The following is a 16,282-nucleotide window of genomic DNA, read 5'->3' on the forward strand; positions in this document are numbered from 1 at the left end:
GCCCCCCGCGCCCCCCCCCCCCCCCCCCCCCCCCCCCGCCCCCCGCCCCCCCCCCCCGCCGCCCCCCCCCCGCGCCCCCCCCCCCCCCGGGGGCCCGGAGGTAGGGAAGGGAAGGATGGGTAAAGGGAACGCACTAGATAGAGCGCGACGCCCGGGACGGTGTTCGCCTCGGCCTCGTCGAACCACTTCTCCATCGAGAGGAAGCTCGCCCTGCTGGAGATGTCGTAGACCAGGATGACTCCGTGCGCCCCTCGGTAGAAGCTCGTAGACAGCGTGCGGAAGCGCTCCTGTCCGGCCTGTGAGAGCTCCCCCAGGAGGTAGGGGGACGACGGTCAGCGAGTGGTTCCTAACCCGGATCTTCATCGTTTCGGTGTCATATTCTGCGTGTGCATGTGTGCATGTGTGCGTGTGTGTGTGTCTTATTTTCTCGCCCTGTCTCATCCCTTCCCACGGGCGACTCACCGTATCGAACAAGTTCAGGCGGTACGGCGTCCCACGGACAGCCACCCTCTTTGTCTATCATGAAAAGTGAGCGGCCTTAACGGCATGGAACCCTCCCAGATCATACATCCCCTCCCCGGCCGGGTCGGCCTAAATGGGCAAACGGACGGGAAAGGGCGGCACCTACCTTGAAATCGATGCCGATGGTCGCGGCGGACGAGTCCGGATCGAACTCGTCATCGCAATACCTCGTGAGCACTACGCGGTACACCGTCCCGTTAACCAGGCGAGGTTCCGCGGGGGTTCATCAGAGTGGGTGAAAATAGCTCGACTTACAAGCCGACTTCCCGGCCCCCGATGGGCCTATCAGTAATATCTTGAGCGTGGGTAGCGACTCGTCTGAAGCCATCGGCTGGGGACACTGAGCGAAGTACTTCGCGAGCGCGGACTCTGATAGAATTATTCAGGTCGATAACAGAAGAGGCTTGTTACTCTGAACAAAGCAGGCTTGTTTTCGCTCTGATATAGGTTGTTCTGAAGGCCGAGTGTGCTTTTTTCAGTTCCGCTTGTTAGGTATTTATGGAGGTAATTGCCTGCCAAGCTCACAGGTACAGAAGCTACAATGACGTTATGCAGGACAAATGACCAGCCCTGCCGTACCTAGGTAGGTAGCCTCCATTTAGGAGCACAGGCTTTTGACAAATAAATAAAAAGAAGATTGCCGTGTCGGCATATACCTAATCAATCATCTTTCCCTTGTACGGAGCTCTGAATCAGAGAATCGGGTCAGCCTTCAAAGCCTCGGTTAAACGTGGAGAACACCGTCTCTGGTGTGCCCCCTAGAGTAATTCACGATGGGTTCTGGAGCCCAAACCAGCCGCAGAATGGATGTCTCCAAGAGCATGTGAGGTATGGTTTGGCATAGGCTTGATTTTTGCAATTCTTTCCCATTTTGTGTTCTCCGTCTTGGGACGAAGCCTCGTTATCCTTTGACTACTGGACCATGATACCACGCCAAATGCAACGAGAAAGCAAGACCGATGCCCGTAGAGAGGTACTGCTTGATGAAAACCGCGCCCATGCCATCCCTACCAATACCGCTCATACCTCCTCAAGAACACGCTCCTTGAACTCGCGTTCAATCTTCTGACCCTGCTCGTCGGTGGTCGACTCGCCGTGAAGAGCCATCAGCGCGCCGAGATCGAACTTGGGCTGCTTGAGCAGCTTGACCTTGCGGATGTGGACCTGATATAATGATTAGCCACGGCCCCTCTCGTGAAATACTCAAACACGTTATTTAATATCCCCTGATAGACTCACGTTCTGGAGAGGGTAGATGCCCTGAGTAGCCTTCTCAATCTCACGCCCAATGACCTCGGGGATCAGCTTGGAGGTAAGCTGGGTCAGGGTGCAGCTGGAGGCTTCCCGCTGGATGATCTCGGTCATCTTCCTCCGGATGGCACGGATCTGGGATGACGCAGCGTAGGTGGTCTTCTTGATCTGGTTGGGCCGTCTCTTGGTGAACGCAATGGCGAAGAGTCTGAGGAGGTAATCGTCGGTCGTCTTCACAGTAACGTTGGCCTCGATGAGGGTCTGCCACTTCCGCACGAGCGATCGCAGCTTGTCCGAGGTGAAATCCAGGCCGTGGAAGTTGGTCAGGCAGTTCTTGCCCTGAACCTCGTCGACTCGGAGCTTGATCTTTCGGAAAGCATGGTCCTCATCCCTCTGCAGGTCTGCGAGGGACACCTCGATGATGCGTCCCTTCAGAGCATCGTTCGCGTTCTTCAGACCGGTCGTTCGGTTGACCAGAGTCTTGCCGACGCTATAAGATATCGGTTAGAACCTCCATAGCCATGTCTTCAGCTGATTGTGAATCGTAATCTTACTCTCGGATGTTGAAAGGAGCGGGGGCCTGAGAATCAAACCAGGTCAGTCAACTGCATTGCGCGCGGGGATCGAGTAGAATGGATGTGAAAACGTACCTTGATGCCGTACCAGTCCTTGCGGGCGAAGGGGTCCTGGGTCTTCTTCTTGAGGCCCTTCTTGCCCTTAGACAGTCTCTTGTTCCTGAAGGAAATTTCGGGTTAGCGAGTGTCGGCCGCAAGGGCATGGCGCGTCGGGAAATTCTGGTTCGTTTGGAAGGATTCCAATGGTCCAAGTCCAATGACAGAAATGAGCGACCTACTTTCCAACAGCCATCTTGAGGAGCACCTGTCTCGACGATGGACAATTGTGCTTCTGTTGTTGGTGGATTCGAGATCGAGACTATGGTAGATTTTCAAATTTTGGTGGCCGTGGAAATTGTTGTGTGGGCTGAGGCGTTAGCGATGCCGGGTCGGAAAAACTGGAATGGTGGGGTTGCTCGGAGAGCGCGTGTGATTGGCCACCGAACTTAGGGCTGGCCCAGGGTTGGGTTAAATGCATAGCTATGATAAAAGAATCTCCGTCTCATCGCGGCCCGGATGTTCGAACCTTCAGTGCATCAAAGACTGGGACCTACGCGGTAGGCAGTACCTAGCTATGTTAAATTGCGGCAACGCCACTTCGCGACTATTTTCTGAATGGAAGCCGTACCGAGGGCCAGAACTCTGAAGTCTTGAAGATTACAACCAACCTTGCCTACCAGGATGGCATGCTTCCTAGATGGTCAACCAAAGCTACCACTGTACTTGATTTCTCCCTAGAGAGACACGTCACGTCTTAATGATATGGAAAGTGCTTAGGCGGTCAGGCCACTGGTAAGGATTGTTCTCGCCGATCTTCCTCGGCGGTCTTTCATTGATAGTCTGGCCAAGGTCAGAATTACTGGGTGGTGCTTCACCGGCGTCGTTTGTGAGCCTGGCCCAATGCCGGGAGACTTCGGCCAAGGAGAAGCAGCTTCTGGAGCAGGCCGTACGATTGTGAGAGCAGCTGCAGTGGGAGGATGGCGACCACGACGACTCTCGATACTCGGATTGTGAACTATGCATGTTGGCTCCTTGGAGAACAATCCGAAATGCAGCCTCTACCAGGGGCCGACGGGACCCTAGATCCTACCAGTATGCTCCAGCCTTAGAACATGATGGAGCAAATCCTGTGGTGCACACGGAGGGCCGCCACAACTCACCCCAGTTTCTACGAGCTGTGGCCACAACGGATTCGTTGACAACGACGAAGTTCGATATGGAGTTAACTTTTCTTGGCCTCCTCTTTCCAGTCAACCCATCAAGGCATCGATCGAAATTGGGGCGCATGACTGTGGGGCGTTCCTTGTAGTGCACAAGCAAGTCCCCAATCTCAAGGAGGTCATGTGCTAGAGTGCCACGCAAGACGTGCATACCCCTATATCGCCAGCTTTTGGTGCCCAACTCAACTGCGTGTCCAGCACAGCTCTAGTGTATGCACATGGGATCATTAGATGGTGTAAGTTACTGCTTGTATTGTCTAGGTAGATTCTTAGAAGGGCAGATCTCCCCCTAAATTACCTACCTACGTAGCATTGGCCTGACAAAATACAATAAGCTCGCCCCGCAGAGACAAGCTTGTTCAAATACCAACAAAACTCTCGCCAAACCTTGAGGAAAAGGAGAAAAAAGGCCCCGAAAAAATGTTTAGCTTCTCTTTGATTGAGCGTGTCATCCTTAGTACAGGGGCCATGCTAATCTTCTATAGCATGCTGCAAGGCTTTAACCTTCGACTGTCCTCCAATTCCCAAGCCCAGCATGCTGGGCAATCGCAACTCGATTTTGTTCGATAAGACCCACTTCACACCCCACCACACCTGGGCAATGTTCCCTGCCTGTGCCGTGCCTTGCCTCGTGCGCAACTCGGGTCCCCGCCCTGGATATTGCTGAGGGCAACCTTTCGGGGAAACAACCCGAGTGTCTGCTGTCCATGACGTGGTTGAAGAACTCCAGACCCATAGTACGCCGCCCAAACATGTTGCTGCACCTTGCACACCTTGCACCAGTACCTGCAAACCAAGGCAGGGGTTTGGCCCATGGTGGCGCGCCCGACTGGACAGGTGTCATGCCACCATCTCATTAGTCGGGCTCGATCGAACCTGGCGTGGTGTCTCGGCGCCGGAACTCCCCCTTTTCGTTCGTACGACTCGGTTCATGAAGAAGAGAGACTTGGGATCAAGTTCAAGGTGATTTCATCTCGGCCTCCTTGTCCTCTTCCTCTTGCGGGCTGCCCTCGTATAGGTCGAACCTGGGGAAGCTGAAATACCGTGTCGAGTCTGAGAATGTGTTAGTCATGGGTCCGGAGGGTGTGCAACAAAATCGATTATCTAGGTGGACCAACGGTGATGCGGGTGATCATTTTCGAAGCCCTCGCTGTGGCTGCTGGGGGACGACGACAGGTCTCCCTGGCGGTCGTACATGGGCGACCGGGCTGACAATGGGGACGCGGAGCGGGTGACCGAGTCCGGAGGGGAGCCGGAGATGTAGGCCACCCGGTTCAATAGGTCTGTTGCACGTCCGCACGAGTGCGAACTGGCGAGGGCGTTGCGGCTGGCGTTGGAGGGGGTGATGGATGGTTCGGTCGCGACTGCTCTCAGCAGCTTGGGCCGTCGCTTGCTCGAGCTCCTCGGCGAGGAATCTCTCCTTTGCATCCGGCGGGAATCTGAGGAGGCTGGACCCATGTTGTTTGAGGTTGCCTGGGGGTAGACAGCTGAGTGGTAGGTATCAAACTCTTGGGAGTTTTATGGTTGGATAGGTTGGATAGGTTGTAGATGAGACAGCAGAGCACCAGTCGTTAAAATGACAGAAGTGAGGTACGTATAAGTAAAGAAATAAGAGTGGCTCCACACCGACACCACGAGGAATCTTTCCGTATAAAGAAGTTCTTAGTGTCGACAGCTTCTTTGGGCTGAAATGGCGATCCCACCATTACGCCACGCAAAGTCGCTTGCGGCCCCATCTCCGGCGTCGATTGCCACTTGTCAGCCGATGGTTTGGGACAGAACAGCGTGTGGCCCCCCCATGTCTTCCCGCCCTGGAACCCGTCCACCATCCATCCAATGTATGGTGCCTGGCCGCAGTGCAGGTCCAGGTCAAATCAAAAAGAGTGGGGCGGATCTCCAATCCTGTTGAGATTTTTGGATCCAGACCCCTGGCTGTGCTAGCCAGCACCACCTCCAGGAAAAAAAAAGGACCCGCCCACTCCTGACTTAGCTTCCGACCACACCCTCCTCCCCCGCTCACACCCTCCCCTTTCTAGCCTGGAACCGTTGGCCAGAAGGCTCACTCTAGGATAGGCCTGACATGCAGACCGGTCCAATTTGTCCCACATCACCCCAATGCCTCGTCTGGAGACTCTGGATATCGTCGGTGGCCCTGGGTTTGTCTTGAAGTGGAGAAGGGGGGTGGGTGATGGTGGTAGCCCGACTGTCTGACTGTCCGACGGCCCCGTTGTTGGCAGCCACTCAAAACACTGACACTTCAGGATCTCGAGCCTGCAGCCTGCACGCTTGTGCATGTTCTAGTCGCACAATGGAACCCCATGATGGGGTCGAGAACGAAAGGGTATTCGGCATTCCCAGTTCTCACGCCAAGAAGATGCCTATTGCCTAGACCGACGGACGGACCACGGCTGACCAACACCGTGACCAGGTCGGTCAGATAGATGGATGTCAAGGTTGTGGTTGAGGACTCTTCTGTGCCTCGGGGCGTCGGGTTTCGGACCTTGCCTCATTCTCAGTCGATTTGTTGCATTCTGGGATTCTGCCTCTTGCCATACCTCACATATGCTTTGTGGGCTGATCTCTTCATTGAATGGATTCCTCAATTTCACCAATCAATCCACCATTTCCAACCAGACACGTCCTGCGGCATTTTGGACGGAGGCCAAAACAAGTCACGTTAGTTATCATCCCGCGGAGCCACGGCATGCTTGAAAGTGGGAGTTATCTTTGCGGGGGTTTTCCCCATATCCTACGGTCGGACCAGGAACCCCCTCGGAATTGGATCATGATGTCAGAGTATACACTCAGAGGCAGGGGGTGCATCAACACCCGGACCAGCCCGCAAGTATACGTGCGAAGGAGACTCTAGCAGGCAACTTGCAATGTATTTCTACACAGTAGTTGGACGGGTTAATAAGGGACTGGATAACGTGATTGGACTCCCGCGCGTACAACCCCCAACCAGCAATTGGCAAATGCAGCGCGATAAACAAGTTCTGTCCACTGCCCAGCTTTGTTTCGCCGTCTTATAGGTGCCAACGAGCCCAGCATGATACCAGAAGGCCGCCCAGCTTATCCCCGTGGAACTGGAGGGTCGAGAGGAGACGCATGGCTTGCATCAGGAGGATGCTGAGCATGCACCTCCCAAGAAAGCTTCCGATCAGTGGTCGATGCTAGTTGTCACGTCAGCTTGCGGCTTCTTCATTCGCTCGTTGCCTGGGTTGCTTACTCCTCCCATGTCCGGCCCTGGACGGCCTCGAGTTCTTCAGCAGTCATTCGGTGGCCCGCCGTGAAATAACCTTGGAAAGTACCCATGGTTAGCCAGTCTCTCCTCATGCGTGCACGTCCGGAGCGTGTGTCCTACCAGCCGTAATCTTCGCATCGATCTCGACTCGCGAATCGGCGGGGATCCAGGATTCCGGCAACTCGACTCGTTCGAGAATGGGGATACTATTCCGAGATCAGCCATTCGGTTCATCTTCTGCTAGACAGCCCAGCGACAAGGACATACCCCTGGCCTACGATGGCATCGTGTTTCATGCTAGAGGGCAGCCCCGTTAGATCGAGGTCATGAGGACACCGGGACACCTTTAAGACTCACTTGCTCATACTGAGCATCCGATCAATCTTGGTAATGCCAAGCCAGTGGAGGATATCCGGCATCAAAGCCTGGAATCGCATGTCCTTGACACCGGCGATGTTCTCGGTCCGCTTGAAGTAATCCGACGCCCTATCTTCCCCTCGCTTCCGCGCATTGTAGACGACTGTACCATTGTTAGATGAACCCATGGTGGCAAAACCCGGGTTGCGGAAAGCTGTACGTACGATACTGCATCACGTTAGCACGAGCCCTCTTAGTGGTCGAACTCGTCACCGTACCTTGGTAACTTCACCCAAAGCTCTACCCTCCTTGCGGAAGTAGATAACAACGCCGCTGCCACCGTTCTGGGCCTCCTTGACAGCCTCCTCGATACCAAATATCAAGTACGGCCTGCACGTGCAGATATCGGAGCCGAAGACATCACTTCCATTACACTAGGAACCAGGTCAGCTGGTTTTCTTCAGGGGCAACGCTTCCAATTAGAACCCGGTTTACCTCATCATGGATCCGCAATGCCAGCTTCGACTCAGGAGCAGACATCTTGGCTGGGTCGCCAAAGCAATAGACAGTTAAGCCGCCTTGCAAAGTCAGTTCGTGAACAAAGGGGTACACCTGTCGGGGTTGGGTCTTACCAATCGGCGGCAGGAATACCTTGATGTCGCTACGAGTAATCAACTGTCGGATACATTAGCCGTGGGTCCACCCACATCATGCTATATCAGCTAGGCGTGTCAACGATGGAAACTTACTTCAGGATACATGCCGCCAGTATGCTCGAAAAGGGACCTTCGAAGGGTGCCTTCGTCAATGCCGAACCGCTCTGCGACTCCCGGTAGATACCAGACTGGCTCCACGGCAACCTTGGTCACGTTGAGCTCCCCGGACGAGTTCAAGCAGACCTTTCCGTCGGGGACAAGTCGTCCACTGCGGACGCTCTCTTCGAGCTCGGGTAACTTCATATGCGCCTTTGTAATCGCAATTGTTGGGCGGAGATCAACTAGGCACGTGTTAGCCAGCCTTGAGAGAGGAGCAGGTTGATAAACTTACCATTCTCCTTCTGTATGATATCCTTGAAGGTCCACGGTACGAGATGTCCCAACGGGTCCATCGAGACAATCTTCTTCTTGTCCGCCCACTGCGGAAAAGGGCCAATATCGGCGGCCGGCTCCGTGTTTGTGAAATCCGGCTTGTGGTCTGGATCCAATTCCTTACTGGCCAAGGCCAAGGCGTAGTAAATCGAGTAAGACCCCCCATGAGCTCCGATCGCATTTCGCCTCCGGATCGTGGACGGAGCCCTGGACACAGTCACGGGGCCTCTCTGCAAAGGGTCCGCGGCACCCCATTCCATGGGCAGTGGGTTGATCCCAATCTGGTTCGGATAGGTGGTGAGGATGATACGGGAGGTAAATCCGGACTTGGAGTCCGAGGCTGCGGAGGGCGCCGGGGACTGAGTCCCGGCATCGGCGGGCAAGATGGGCGGGGTTTGAGCCGGGGGTGCCGAACCGGATGATAAAACAGCAGCGGAGGATACAGCTACTTGTTCGATTTCTGCCGCACTGGACCCCTTGGCCCTCGCCGCCAACCCCAACTTCTCCATCCCATCAATATGGGTCGACATTGACTCGACGGTCGACACAAGCTAGCTCTGGCTCTGTGTGATACCCTGCAGATTGACCTTGGTACTATCCAGATCTAATGCCGTTGTGATGGGGTCTTGTTCAAGGGATACTCAGGGCAGGTGTCTTCAAACGGTGAGAGAAGAGGTGACTGGTATGGATGTAGACACTACGAGGGGTAGAGTAGCGGTGGTGTAAGCCAGCTAGACAAGTCTCACACGGAGAATGATGTTGGGCAGGTAATGGGATTACGTTGGGATGCAAGCTCACGAATATGATTTCAACAGACTGGAAACTGAAAGTATCGGTGAACTGGGAAGAGGGCATCGACCAGGGGGCTTTGTGAGAGAACTCGTGACAGGACTGGGATCTACTCCCTGGGAAGCAGCTAGCCACCTGACAGGTACCTGGATTCAGGCCTCTTGGCGGTTCCCGGGGACGCCACAAACAAGCTTCAGAGAGCGGTCGGGTGATGGTTGTTATCGGGCTGTAATGTACGGAAGTACACGACCAGAGTACATATGCAAGGTACGTACTAGTTATCTCATCGGGCGCCCAGGCACACAACTATTATTGGGCTACCACAAGTTGAATTGTGTGTGGTAGGTAAATGGGTGACTCTGACTTCCAAGTTACATTCCTTTCAATTATCCATTGTCTCTGGCTTGTGAGTGTTCAATGCCGTCATTTTCCATTAGACAAAGTACATGCCATCGAAGGTGAACCTAAGTTGTGAGGCCAAAGAGTCGAACCCCGCAGCAGACATCTGGTTGGTCCCTTGAGGCGGGGCTGCAGACTCACCACAAACCACAAACCCGCAAAACAGGCATGTGCGGTGCTGCAGCATGGGTCGGAGTTTCTGTCTAAAACCATCCGGAATCTTGGGGCTTCAGCAATCGCAGTCGCAGCATCCGATGGCGAAAGGCTCGAAATCATCTACCAGGCAAACATTACGGAGGCCCTGCTATCCACATGACTAGCTAGACCTATCATTTATTGACCATCTATCCCGACCAAACCAAAAAACGCCGAGAACAAGGCTCCGTCTCCGGCGTCGCAACCGACAGAAGCCAACATGGGCAAGCGCAAGAAGAGCACGCGGAAGCCCCAGGGTCCCAAAAAGGTATCGCTAAATATGCACAATCTTTATGGTCGCCGGATGTCCTAACTCCTGTTTTCCCCTAGAACGACCCGCTCCCCACCGTGTTTACCTGTCTATTCTGCAACCACGAGAAGTCCGTTGCCGTCAAGCTAGACAAGAAGGCCGGCGTTGGAACGCTCAACTGCAAAGTCTGCGGGCAGAAGTTCCAGTGCGGCATCAATTGTATAATCCCCAATCGTCCGCGACGATGAATCCAGCGCTAACAACGCCCCCCAGACCTCTCCGCCGCCGTCGACGTGTATAGCGAATGGGTCGACGCAGCTGGTAAGTGCCATAGCCACCAACCTGGGTACAACCACGGCGTTGCGCATATACTAATACACTGCGCTTAGATGCCGTCGCACAGTCTCCCGAGGAACGGCGAGCAGCCTTTGCTGGAAGCAGCCAGGTTCCTACGGGTCGGCGCATACTGGCGAGCAGGCAAATAGATGAGGAGGAGGACAGGAGGTATGGGGGAGAAGGAATCGTAGCCGATGACGAGGGTTACGACTGAGAGAGAGCGCGCCGTTCCAACAACAAGGACTTCGTCGCCTTTCTTCTAGGTCTAAGGGCATATCACGAGGCGACAGTCGACGAATCACCAAACATTGAGTATTCGCCTCCAGAAGAAAATCACAGTTGAAATGCTGGGTATAATAACTATGCCCCACCACGCGCGACTGGGTACCAACCGACATTTGCCCAAAGGAACAGATCCGAAAGTGCGGCAGTCTCCTACATCGTGTAGAATCGATCGCCGAAGTCGCCGAGCCCGGGGACGATGTAACTAGACCCTTCTTAGTATGGCTACGTAGTGAGGAATTGGACCTCACAAACTTCTTATCGTCAAGTCCCTGCGTTGCATGTCAGCTATAGACTTTCCTTGCGCAGCGAGTATCTGCAAGGGTCGACCAACCTTGTCTACAAAGGCGGTCACGACTCGTAGCTTGGGAAACGTGGTGATGAACTTGTTGATCCCTTCGGGGCTCGCAATGAGATTGAGAAACAAGATCCTCTCTTCCGGGACGCCTCGCGACTTCAAGACATCTACAGCCATGATGGCAGAACCGCCTTATCAGGGTGTGAATCGTGTTAGCTTCGCCGCTCGCCCGGAAAGCGCAGCAACACGACAAGGGCGAGGCATACCCGTTGCGAACATGGGGTCCAGCAGGAGGACCCATCTCTCGGCGATGTCCTCGGGGAGCTTGTCGTAAAAGAGCTTGGGCAGTGCCGTCTCCTCGTCCCTCTGGATCAGGATCTTCCCGATCCTGACAGAGCGGCAGCAGTCCCGCAACCCCTGCTCCATGGCCTCGCCGGCCCGCATGATGGAGACGCCACAGATCTTGCCCTGGAAGATAAGCCCGGCATAGGGCCGGCCCACGGGCGTGGTCACCGTGTGCTCTACTGTCGGGAGGTGGTTCAGGCCTTCCTCGACCAGCAGCCTGATGATCCTGTTGGAGTAGAAAATGAAGTCACCGCGATCCGTGTTCTTATCACGAATGATTCTGGGCGGATCAAACCATCAGCCATCCCAGACTTGTTGCGTGTGTGTGTTGTGCTTGGGAGCTAGAGGAACGGCCACAACATTTGGATGCCGGATAGCAGCACGGTCACAAAGGATACAAGGCCAAGACTTACGTGAGCAATGCGATGAGCTGCGGGGTCTGAGGAAGGATGGTGACATTGTCAGATTCGATTCTGGTAGAGACTGTGGCCATTGGTTTCTGACGCTCGGAGCGGTAGTCGGGGCCTACGCATCGCGTGGGAGCCACTGGGGAGTCGGACTTCTCGAGCTTTGTTGACATGATGTTATGAGAACTTTGGAAGAGGTTTCAAATGGGACTTCCACATATGGTAAAGTTGTCGTTGTTGGCAGACACAGGGCCACAGTACAGGTTCGTATATGTCCCGTATAATGAAACCTCGAGTGAGGTAAGTAAGTTTGGTAGGTTGGGGTTCATCTGTTGATAAAAGGACGAGGTATATAGTCTGTGGCTGATAGTCTGGACCACGGCAAACCTTTTTGCATGTGTGGCTTGAAAGGACGATGGGGAAGCTAAATCGACTCGGTAAGGACTTCTTCTTGCTTGGTGCCTTGGATGAAGGGACGTCATATATCATACCCCTCATTGTCCTGAGTCGGGCTCATCAATAAATACCTCCAGTTTTGTAACATTAACGGTTAGTCTCTCTATGGGCCAATATTGGTCTACAAAATTACCTATCAGATTATTGTCAGTTTCAGTATGAGATACTGTACAACCACTGTAAGTGACTCTCATTCATAGTTACATGGCAGCATGGTTAGGCTTTGAAAATGGAATGGAGGGTCGCTTTCGCTAATAACTCAACCTAGACCTCGATGCCTAACCTGCATCCAGATTGTTAGGAATTCGGTGCTTCCAACAATAAACAAAGGCAGCTTCTTCTTTTTGTTGTTCGCGCCAATGGAATTTTGGCATGTTATTCCATATTCTCAGGTGGTAGGTGCTTAGGTACAAGTACTTAGGTACTGTACGGTGCCTCCTATGTGGTATTTGAATATGTGGGGTATATCTGTATAAACAATAGGTCCGGGATGGATGTCATAGAAGTCGACACTTGAATCGCAACGCAACCGGCTGCAACGGATTCTTAGAACCTCTGTCATGGCTTAGGCCTGCCTTTTCCATGTCCTTCCCTCTTTCCACCCCATATTCTGACATTGGCACTTATCGCGACTCTTCCATCTCCTCCCTTGGCCATACAGAGACGTATCCACCACCAGCGTGATTCTCGACGGCCTCTATCCGTGGCAGCGCCATCATCATCGCCATCGAATTTGAAATACTATCAGGTTGCCACCTTGTACACCCCTTACATAGTGACTCCCTCGCTGCCAATTTATCTGCCTCCCAGATCCCAGACACACGCTCATTCGCCCCTTCCTCATGGCTACAAGAACCGAATTCGGCCTGCAGCCGAAGAAGAGAGTAACCACATACGGGAAAGGTTCAAGAAGGAACACTCAATCAAGCGGCTTCGAGACATTCAGAAACGACAAATCCTCTTCCTCTGCGAACAGCCTTCAGAACCCTTCGGCTCAGAGCTCCGCCGCCGCAGTCCCAGCGCATCCCAAGCCGTCCAAGAAATCAGAACACCTCGACCACGTATATGGCTTTAAGGTCCACCCAGAACCTGGACGGGAGTGTCGGAACATCCCGGCCGCCTCTTCGTGGGATGTTCCACAGAAGGATGAGGACACGACTCGAGCAAAAAAGAGGAAGTTGGGCGGAACATCATCGTCCACAACACGCAAGCTGGACTCCTCCGCCTACTCGCCACCCAGCTCCCCACGAAGCTCCCCATCATTAGTACAACCGCAAGAGAAGGACACAGGCTTAGGCGCCTCAAGGCACCTTGGTCGACTCAAGGCTGGCAGCCGTGCAGCCCAGGGTAACAACACCTTACCAAAGGATGCAGCGCAGGCTCCATTGTCCCAGTCGCCCGAAGCATTGGTTGACCGGAATGTCGTTGGCAGCGATTATACCCAACACGCCCAACAGCCCATACCATTCCGGCTTACTAAGGATGGTCAAGCTCAGCCAGCACGTCCAGCAAAGATGGGTCTGGCAAAGACAGGTCTAGCAGAAACAGGCCCTACATCGAAAGCCGGCACATCGAAGCAGGCAGAGCCAGCAGTACCAACCCGACGGAAGAAGCGGCTGATAGATGCTTTGGTTGCTCAGGTCGAGGAGAACTTTGAGGAGGAGCCGTCATCGCAAGACGTGGAGATGACCTCCGTTTCTAGCCCACCTGCCCCAATACTTCCCTCAAGTCCCGGCCCGTCCTTGCCAGATCAGCCCAAACCGAGGACTCTCACTCGGCAGCTCGCTATGCCCAAGAAGCCGGGTCCTAAATTCACATATAGCCAGCAAAGGACCATGCTTGCGGAAGAACCGCTGTTCGACCCGGCTAGCCTGAGCAGCATTGAGGATCAGCCAGAGAAAGCGCCCTTCCCGGGGCTCGGAGCCATGATCAAAACCTCTACCTTAAGCTCTCTCTCCTTTATTGACGAGGAAGATGACACGGCTAATTCTGGAGCGGTCCGGAGTCTCCATGAGCTGAGACAAGCTGGCGCGAACAGCCGTTTCTCGGACGAGATGGACGACATTCTCGATCGCATTGGCTCCCCAACCCCGAAACCATCATCCCTGAGGAGAGGCGCTCTGCTCGAATTAGCCGAGAAGATGAAGGACAAGAGTTTCCGCCGCCAGTTCCGCAACCACAGTCGCGATGGAGCCCTTTTCACGAAGCTGGGCCAGGAGACCGATATTATCGCTGGATTCGCTATTCTCTCTATAGTCACGACGCTCTTATCCACGTCCACTTCGCCACATGTCATTCAGAAACTCCAGACCCAGGGAATAGCCCAGCTCCTATCGCTGTTTTTGGCGTTGACCTCGGACATTTCCGCTATCGCAAAGGAGAGAAAGCGCAATGTCTCGAAAAATGGGCAGTCGACATTATCCGCCATAAAAGCTACCATCCTTCAGCTTCCCATATGGGAGCCGATGTCCCCAACCACACTCTCGCCGAGGACCTTGGCTTTGAAAGCTATGGATCTAATCCTGCGGCAGTCCACAGACCTAGAGAGCGAGGCGGCCGTCTTCTCTCCTGATGTAACCGACTGTCTATTCTCCATTTTATCTGATTTCGCGAATCCCGCATGCTGGGAACTCCCGTCTCGGCCGGAATCTGTCGATTTCTATCTTGCATTGTACCTTCTTGAGACGCATTCAGTCAGCGCCATGCAGTCTCAACTGTGGTCCAGGTGGACAAGCCGATACTTGCCCATTGTGGGTGACGTGCTTGAGACGGCCCTCCGGCGCCCAGCGGACAAGATGGACGACCTGGAAAGCTTGGCCTTGAGACTCACTCTTAATACGACTAACAACAATACGGAGGCCCCTGGGATGTTTGTCAAGAGGGGGATTCTTCGAGATTTGGCTGAGGCTGCCTGCAAAACGTTTGATGTTGTCTTGAAATCCATCACGGACGATTCCTTCATGTCAAAAGTCCTGGAGTCTCTAATCTTCATGCTCGGAGTGAAGATCAACTTCTGCGAACACTATACCCCAGCAGCACAGAGTCTCTATGAGATGGAAGATGACACTTCCTCTCCCCTGAATCGGCTCATTCGAGTGTTCCTCGACTATCACTCGACCACTTCTGATGTAAGCCATCTATGGTGAACGATGTGTGGGGTCAACAATACTTACTTCAAGCAGGCCGATTCTATGGAGAAGACGCAGCTAAATGTTGCTTTCGGCTATCTCTCGACCCTCCTGGGGTATCTCTGCCTGTACCCCCCGATCCGGGACAGGTTTGTCTCAATCCACTCGAAAGGCAGCCTCGAACCGTTGCTCGACTCTCTCAGAGAGTTTATCCTATTTCACAAAGTTGCCGCCTATGGCATGGAAGGAGATGCCGGCTCCAACCCTCAGGCCAATGCGGCAGACCGACTACAGGTGCTTGTTGATCGACTAGAGTCTGGATCCTAAGGGGCGTACAAACAAAGACGTGATGATGGGGCAAAGATATCACGATATTCCGAATCACGCACGGCATCTTCTTGTGGAGTTAAACTAGGTGGAATGGCAGGCCTACACCAGGAGGGGTCTAAGGCAAGGGGTGCCCTTTGGTGGAATTTTTTTTCCCTTAACTTACGTGGGATTATTCCGGAATACCTGATGATAATAGAGACCGGGACGCATCCTGCCATGGCAATGGCTTGGGAAGGATATACCACTATGGATAATGAGGGTTTGTGTAGGTATTTGCTACGATATTGTCCTCCTTTAACAAGGAGAGGGAGACTTGGTAGGTTCAACAAACCATCCTCAGGGCAATCAACGGAAGCATATCTTCTCACCACCGAGCTCTACCACAGAGGCTTCGGCTCTACAAAGTAGACCTGCAGGCGTCTGTCTCACATGCGTCTCCCTTTTTAAGTTAGGTGGGTACCGAGTTGCCACAAGGTGCCCCACTATACGCAGTACTTCCAAGTAGGTACTTCCCTGTGAGTGTCATTGGCTACTACCTCATCGGATTACCTAACTTAGTACATCAGAAGCAGCCAATGGCTTTAGAGCCGCAAGAAGAACATCTGGAATGCAGCCTTGGCATGCCCCACCACTGACGCCTCGGCGGGATGGGTCTAGACATGGAACCCCACCATTCTTTTGGGGTCTGGGAATGCAAGCTACAACGTCACTCCAGATCTCTGCATCAAGTTGATTACATTCGGCGCTGCACTGTCTTGTCCATTGACCCGG

The 16,282-nt window shown here is 53.7% G+C and overlaps 6 protein-coding genes across 6 annotated transcripts in view; 2 read left to right on the plus strand and 4 right to left on the minus strand.

Moving 5' to 3' along the window:
- The window catches only part of QBC33DRAFT_609171 (40S ribosomal protein S1), a 3,706-nt gene extending 973 nt beyond the window's left edge, over positions 1 to 2,733 (minus strand). Inside the window, exons 1-9 of the mRNA XM_060432380.1 lie at positions 2,627 to 2,733; positions 2,424 to 2,508; positions 2,328 to 2,353; positions 1,762 to 2,263; positions 1,549 to 1,686; positions 778 to 853; positions 629 to 699; positions 463 to 516; positions 135 to 296 (exon numbers count right to left, since the gene is read on the minus strand). Of these exons, the coding sequence (XP_060286786.1) occupies positions 135 to 296; positions 463 to 516; positions 629 to 699; positions 778 to 853; positions 1,549 to 1,686; positions 1,762 to 2,263; positions 2,328 to 2,353; positions 2,424 to 2,508; positions 2,627 to 2,640 (1,128 nt within the window). The 5' untranslated portion in view covers positions 2,641 to 2,733. The remainder of the gene's footprint in view (positions 1 to 134; positions 297 to 462; positions 517 to 628; positions 700 to 777; positions 854 to 1,548; positions 1,687 to 1,761; positions 2,264 to 2,327; positions 2,354 to 2,423; positions 2,509 to 2,626) is intronic.
- Positions 2,734 to 4,130: 1,397 nt separating this feature from the next.
- On the minus strand, positions 4,131 to 5,181 carry QBC33DRAFT_272286 (uncharacterized protein). The gene is made up of 2 exons (XM_060423197.1): positions 4,726 to 5,181; positions 4,131 to 4,660 (listed from the first exon to the last, which is right to left on the minus strand). The coding sequence occupies exons 1-2, from the start codon at positions 5,063 to 5,065 to the stop codon at positions 4,566 to 4,568; spliced, it is 435 nt and encodes a 144-aa protein (XP_060286787.1). The 5' UTR covers positions 5,066 to 5,181; the 3' UTR covers positions 4,131 to 4,565.
- A 1,651-nt stretch (positions 5,182 to 6,832) lies between these two features.
- QBC33DRAFT_445293 (GTP cyclohydrolase N terminal-domain-containing protein) lies at positions 6,833 to 8,805 on the minus strand (the record flags this gene model as incomplete). The annotated part of the gene is made up of 10 exons (XM_060424322.1): positions 6,833 to 6,906; positions 6,972 to 7,057; positions 7,119 to 7,148; positions 7,209 to 7,371; positions 7,433 to 7,436; positions 7,487 to 7,642; positions 7,704 to 7,786; positions 7,841 to 7,883; positions 7,958 to 8,205; positions 8,256 to 8,805. The coding sequence occupies 10 exons, from the start codon at positions 8,803 to 8,805 to the stop codon at positions 6,833 to 6,835; spliced, it is 1,437 nt and encodes a 478-aa protein (XP_060286788.1).
- Positions 8,806 to 9,899: 1,094 nt separating this feature from the next.
- Positions 9,900 to 10,479, plus strand: QBC33DRAFT_446142 (transcription elongation factor Elf1 like-domain-containing protein; the record flags this gene model as incomplete). The annotated part of the gene is made up of 4 exons (XM_060424359.1): positions 9,900 to 9,947; positions 10,010 to 10,148; positions 10,203 to 10,250; positions 10,319 to 10,479. 4 exons carry the CDS (start codon positions 9,900 to 9,902, stop codon positions 10,477 to 10,479), a joined length of 396 nt encoding a protein of 131 aa, XP_060286789.1.
- Positions 10,480 to 10,700: 221 nt separating this feature from the next.
- QBC33DRAFT_556051 (uracil phosphoribosyltransferase) lies at positions 10,701 to 11,770 on the minus strand (the record flags this gene model as incomplete). Its single annotated transcript, XM_060429690.1, has 5 exons — positions 10,701 to 10,752; positions 10,803 to 10,819; positions 10,882 to 11,036; positions 11,112 to 11,470; positions 11,604 to 11,770. The coding sequence occupies 5 exons, from the start codon at positions 11,768 to 11,770 to the stop codon at positions 10,701 to 10,703; spliced, it is 750 nt and encodes a 249-aa protein (XP_060286790.1).
- A 788-nt stretch (positions 11,771 to 12,558) lies between these two features.
- QBC33DRAFT_528539 (uncharacterized protein) lies at positions 12,559 to 15,882 on the plus strand. The gene is made up of 2 exons (XM_060427064.1): positions 12,559 to 15,181; positions 15,236 to 15,882. Exons 1-2 carry the CDS (start codon positions 12,896 to 12,898, stop codon positions 15,506 to 15,508), a joined length of 2,559 nt encoding a protein of 852 aa, XP_060286791.1. The 5' UTR covers positions 12,559 to 12,895; the 3' UTR covers positions 15,509 to 15,882.
- The last annotated feature ends 400 nt before the right edge of the window (positions 15,883 to 16,282 follow it).

Source organism: Phialemonium atrogriseum (genome assembly GCF_030411735.1).
Source record: "Phialemonium atrogriseum strain 8032-3 unplaced genomic scaffold QBC33scaffold_4, whole genome shotgun sequence".
NCBI lineage: Eukaryota > Fungi > Ascomycota > Sordariomycetes > Cephalothecales > Cephalothecaceae > Phialemonium > Phialemonium atrogriseum.

Excerpts from the sequence above, each read along its gene's own strand:
- QBC33DRAFT_272286 (XM_060423197.1), bottom strand. The coding sequence starts at position 5,065 with ATGGGTCCAGCCTCCTCAGATTCCCGCCGGATGCAAAGGAGAGATTCC. Across the intron at positions 4,661-4,725 it reads AAATGATCACCCGCATCACC|ACTCGACACGGTATTTCAGC; the intron begins GTTGGTCCACCT and ends ACACATTCTCAG.
- QBC33DRAFT_528539 (XM_060427064.1), top strand. The coding sequence starts at position 12,896 with ATGGCTACAAGAACCGAATTCGGCCTGCAGCCGAAGAAGAGAGTAACC. Across the intron at positions 15,182-15,235 it reads ATCACTCGACCACTTCTGAT|GCCGATTCTATGGAGAAGAC; the intron begins GTAAGCCATCTA and ends TACTTCAAGCAG.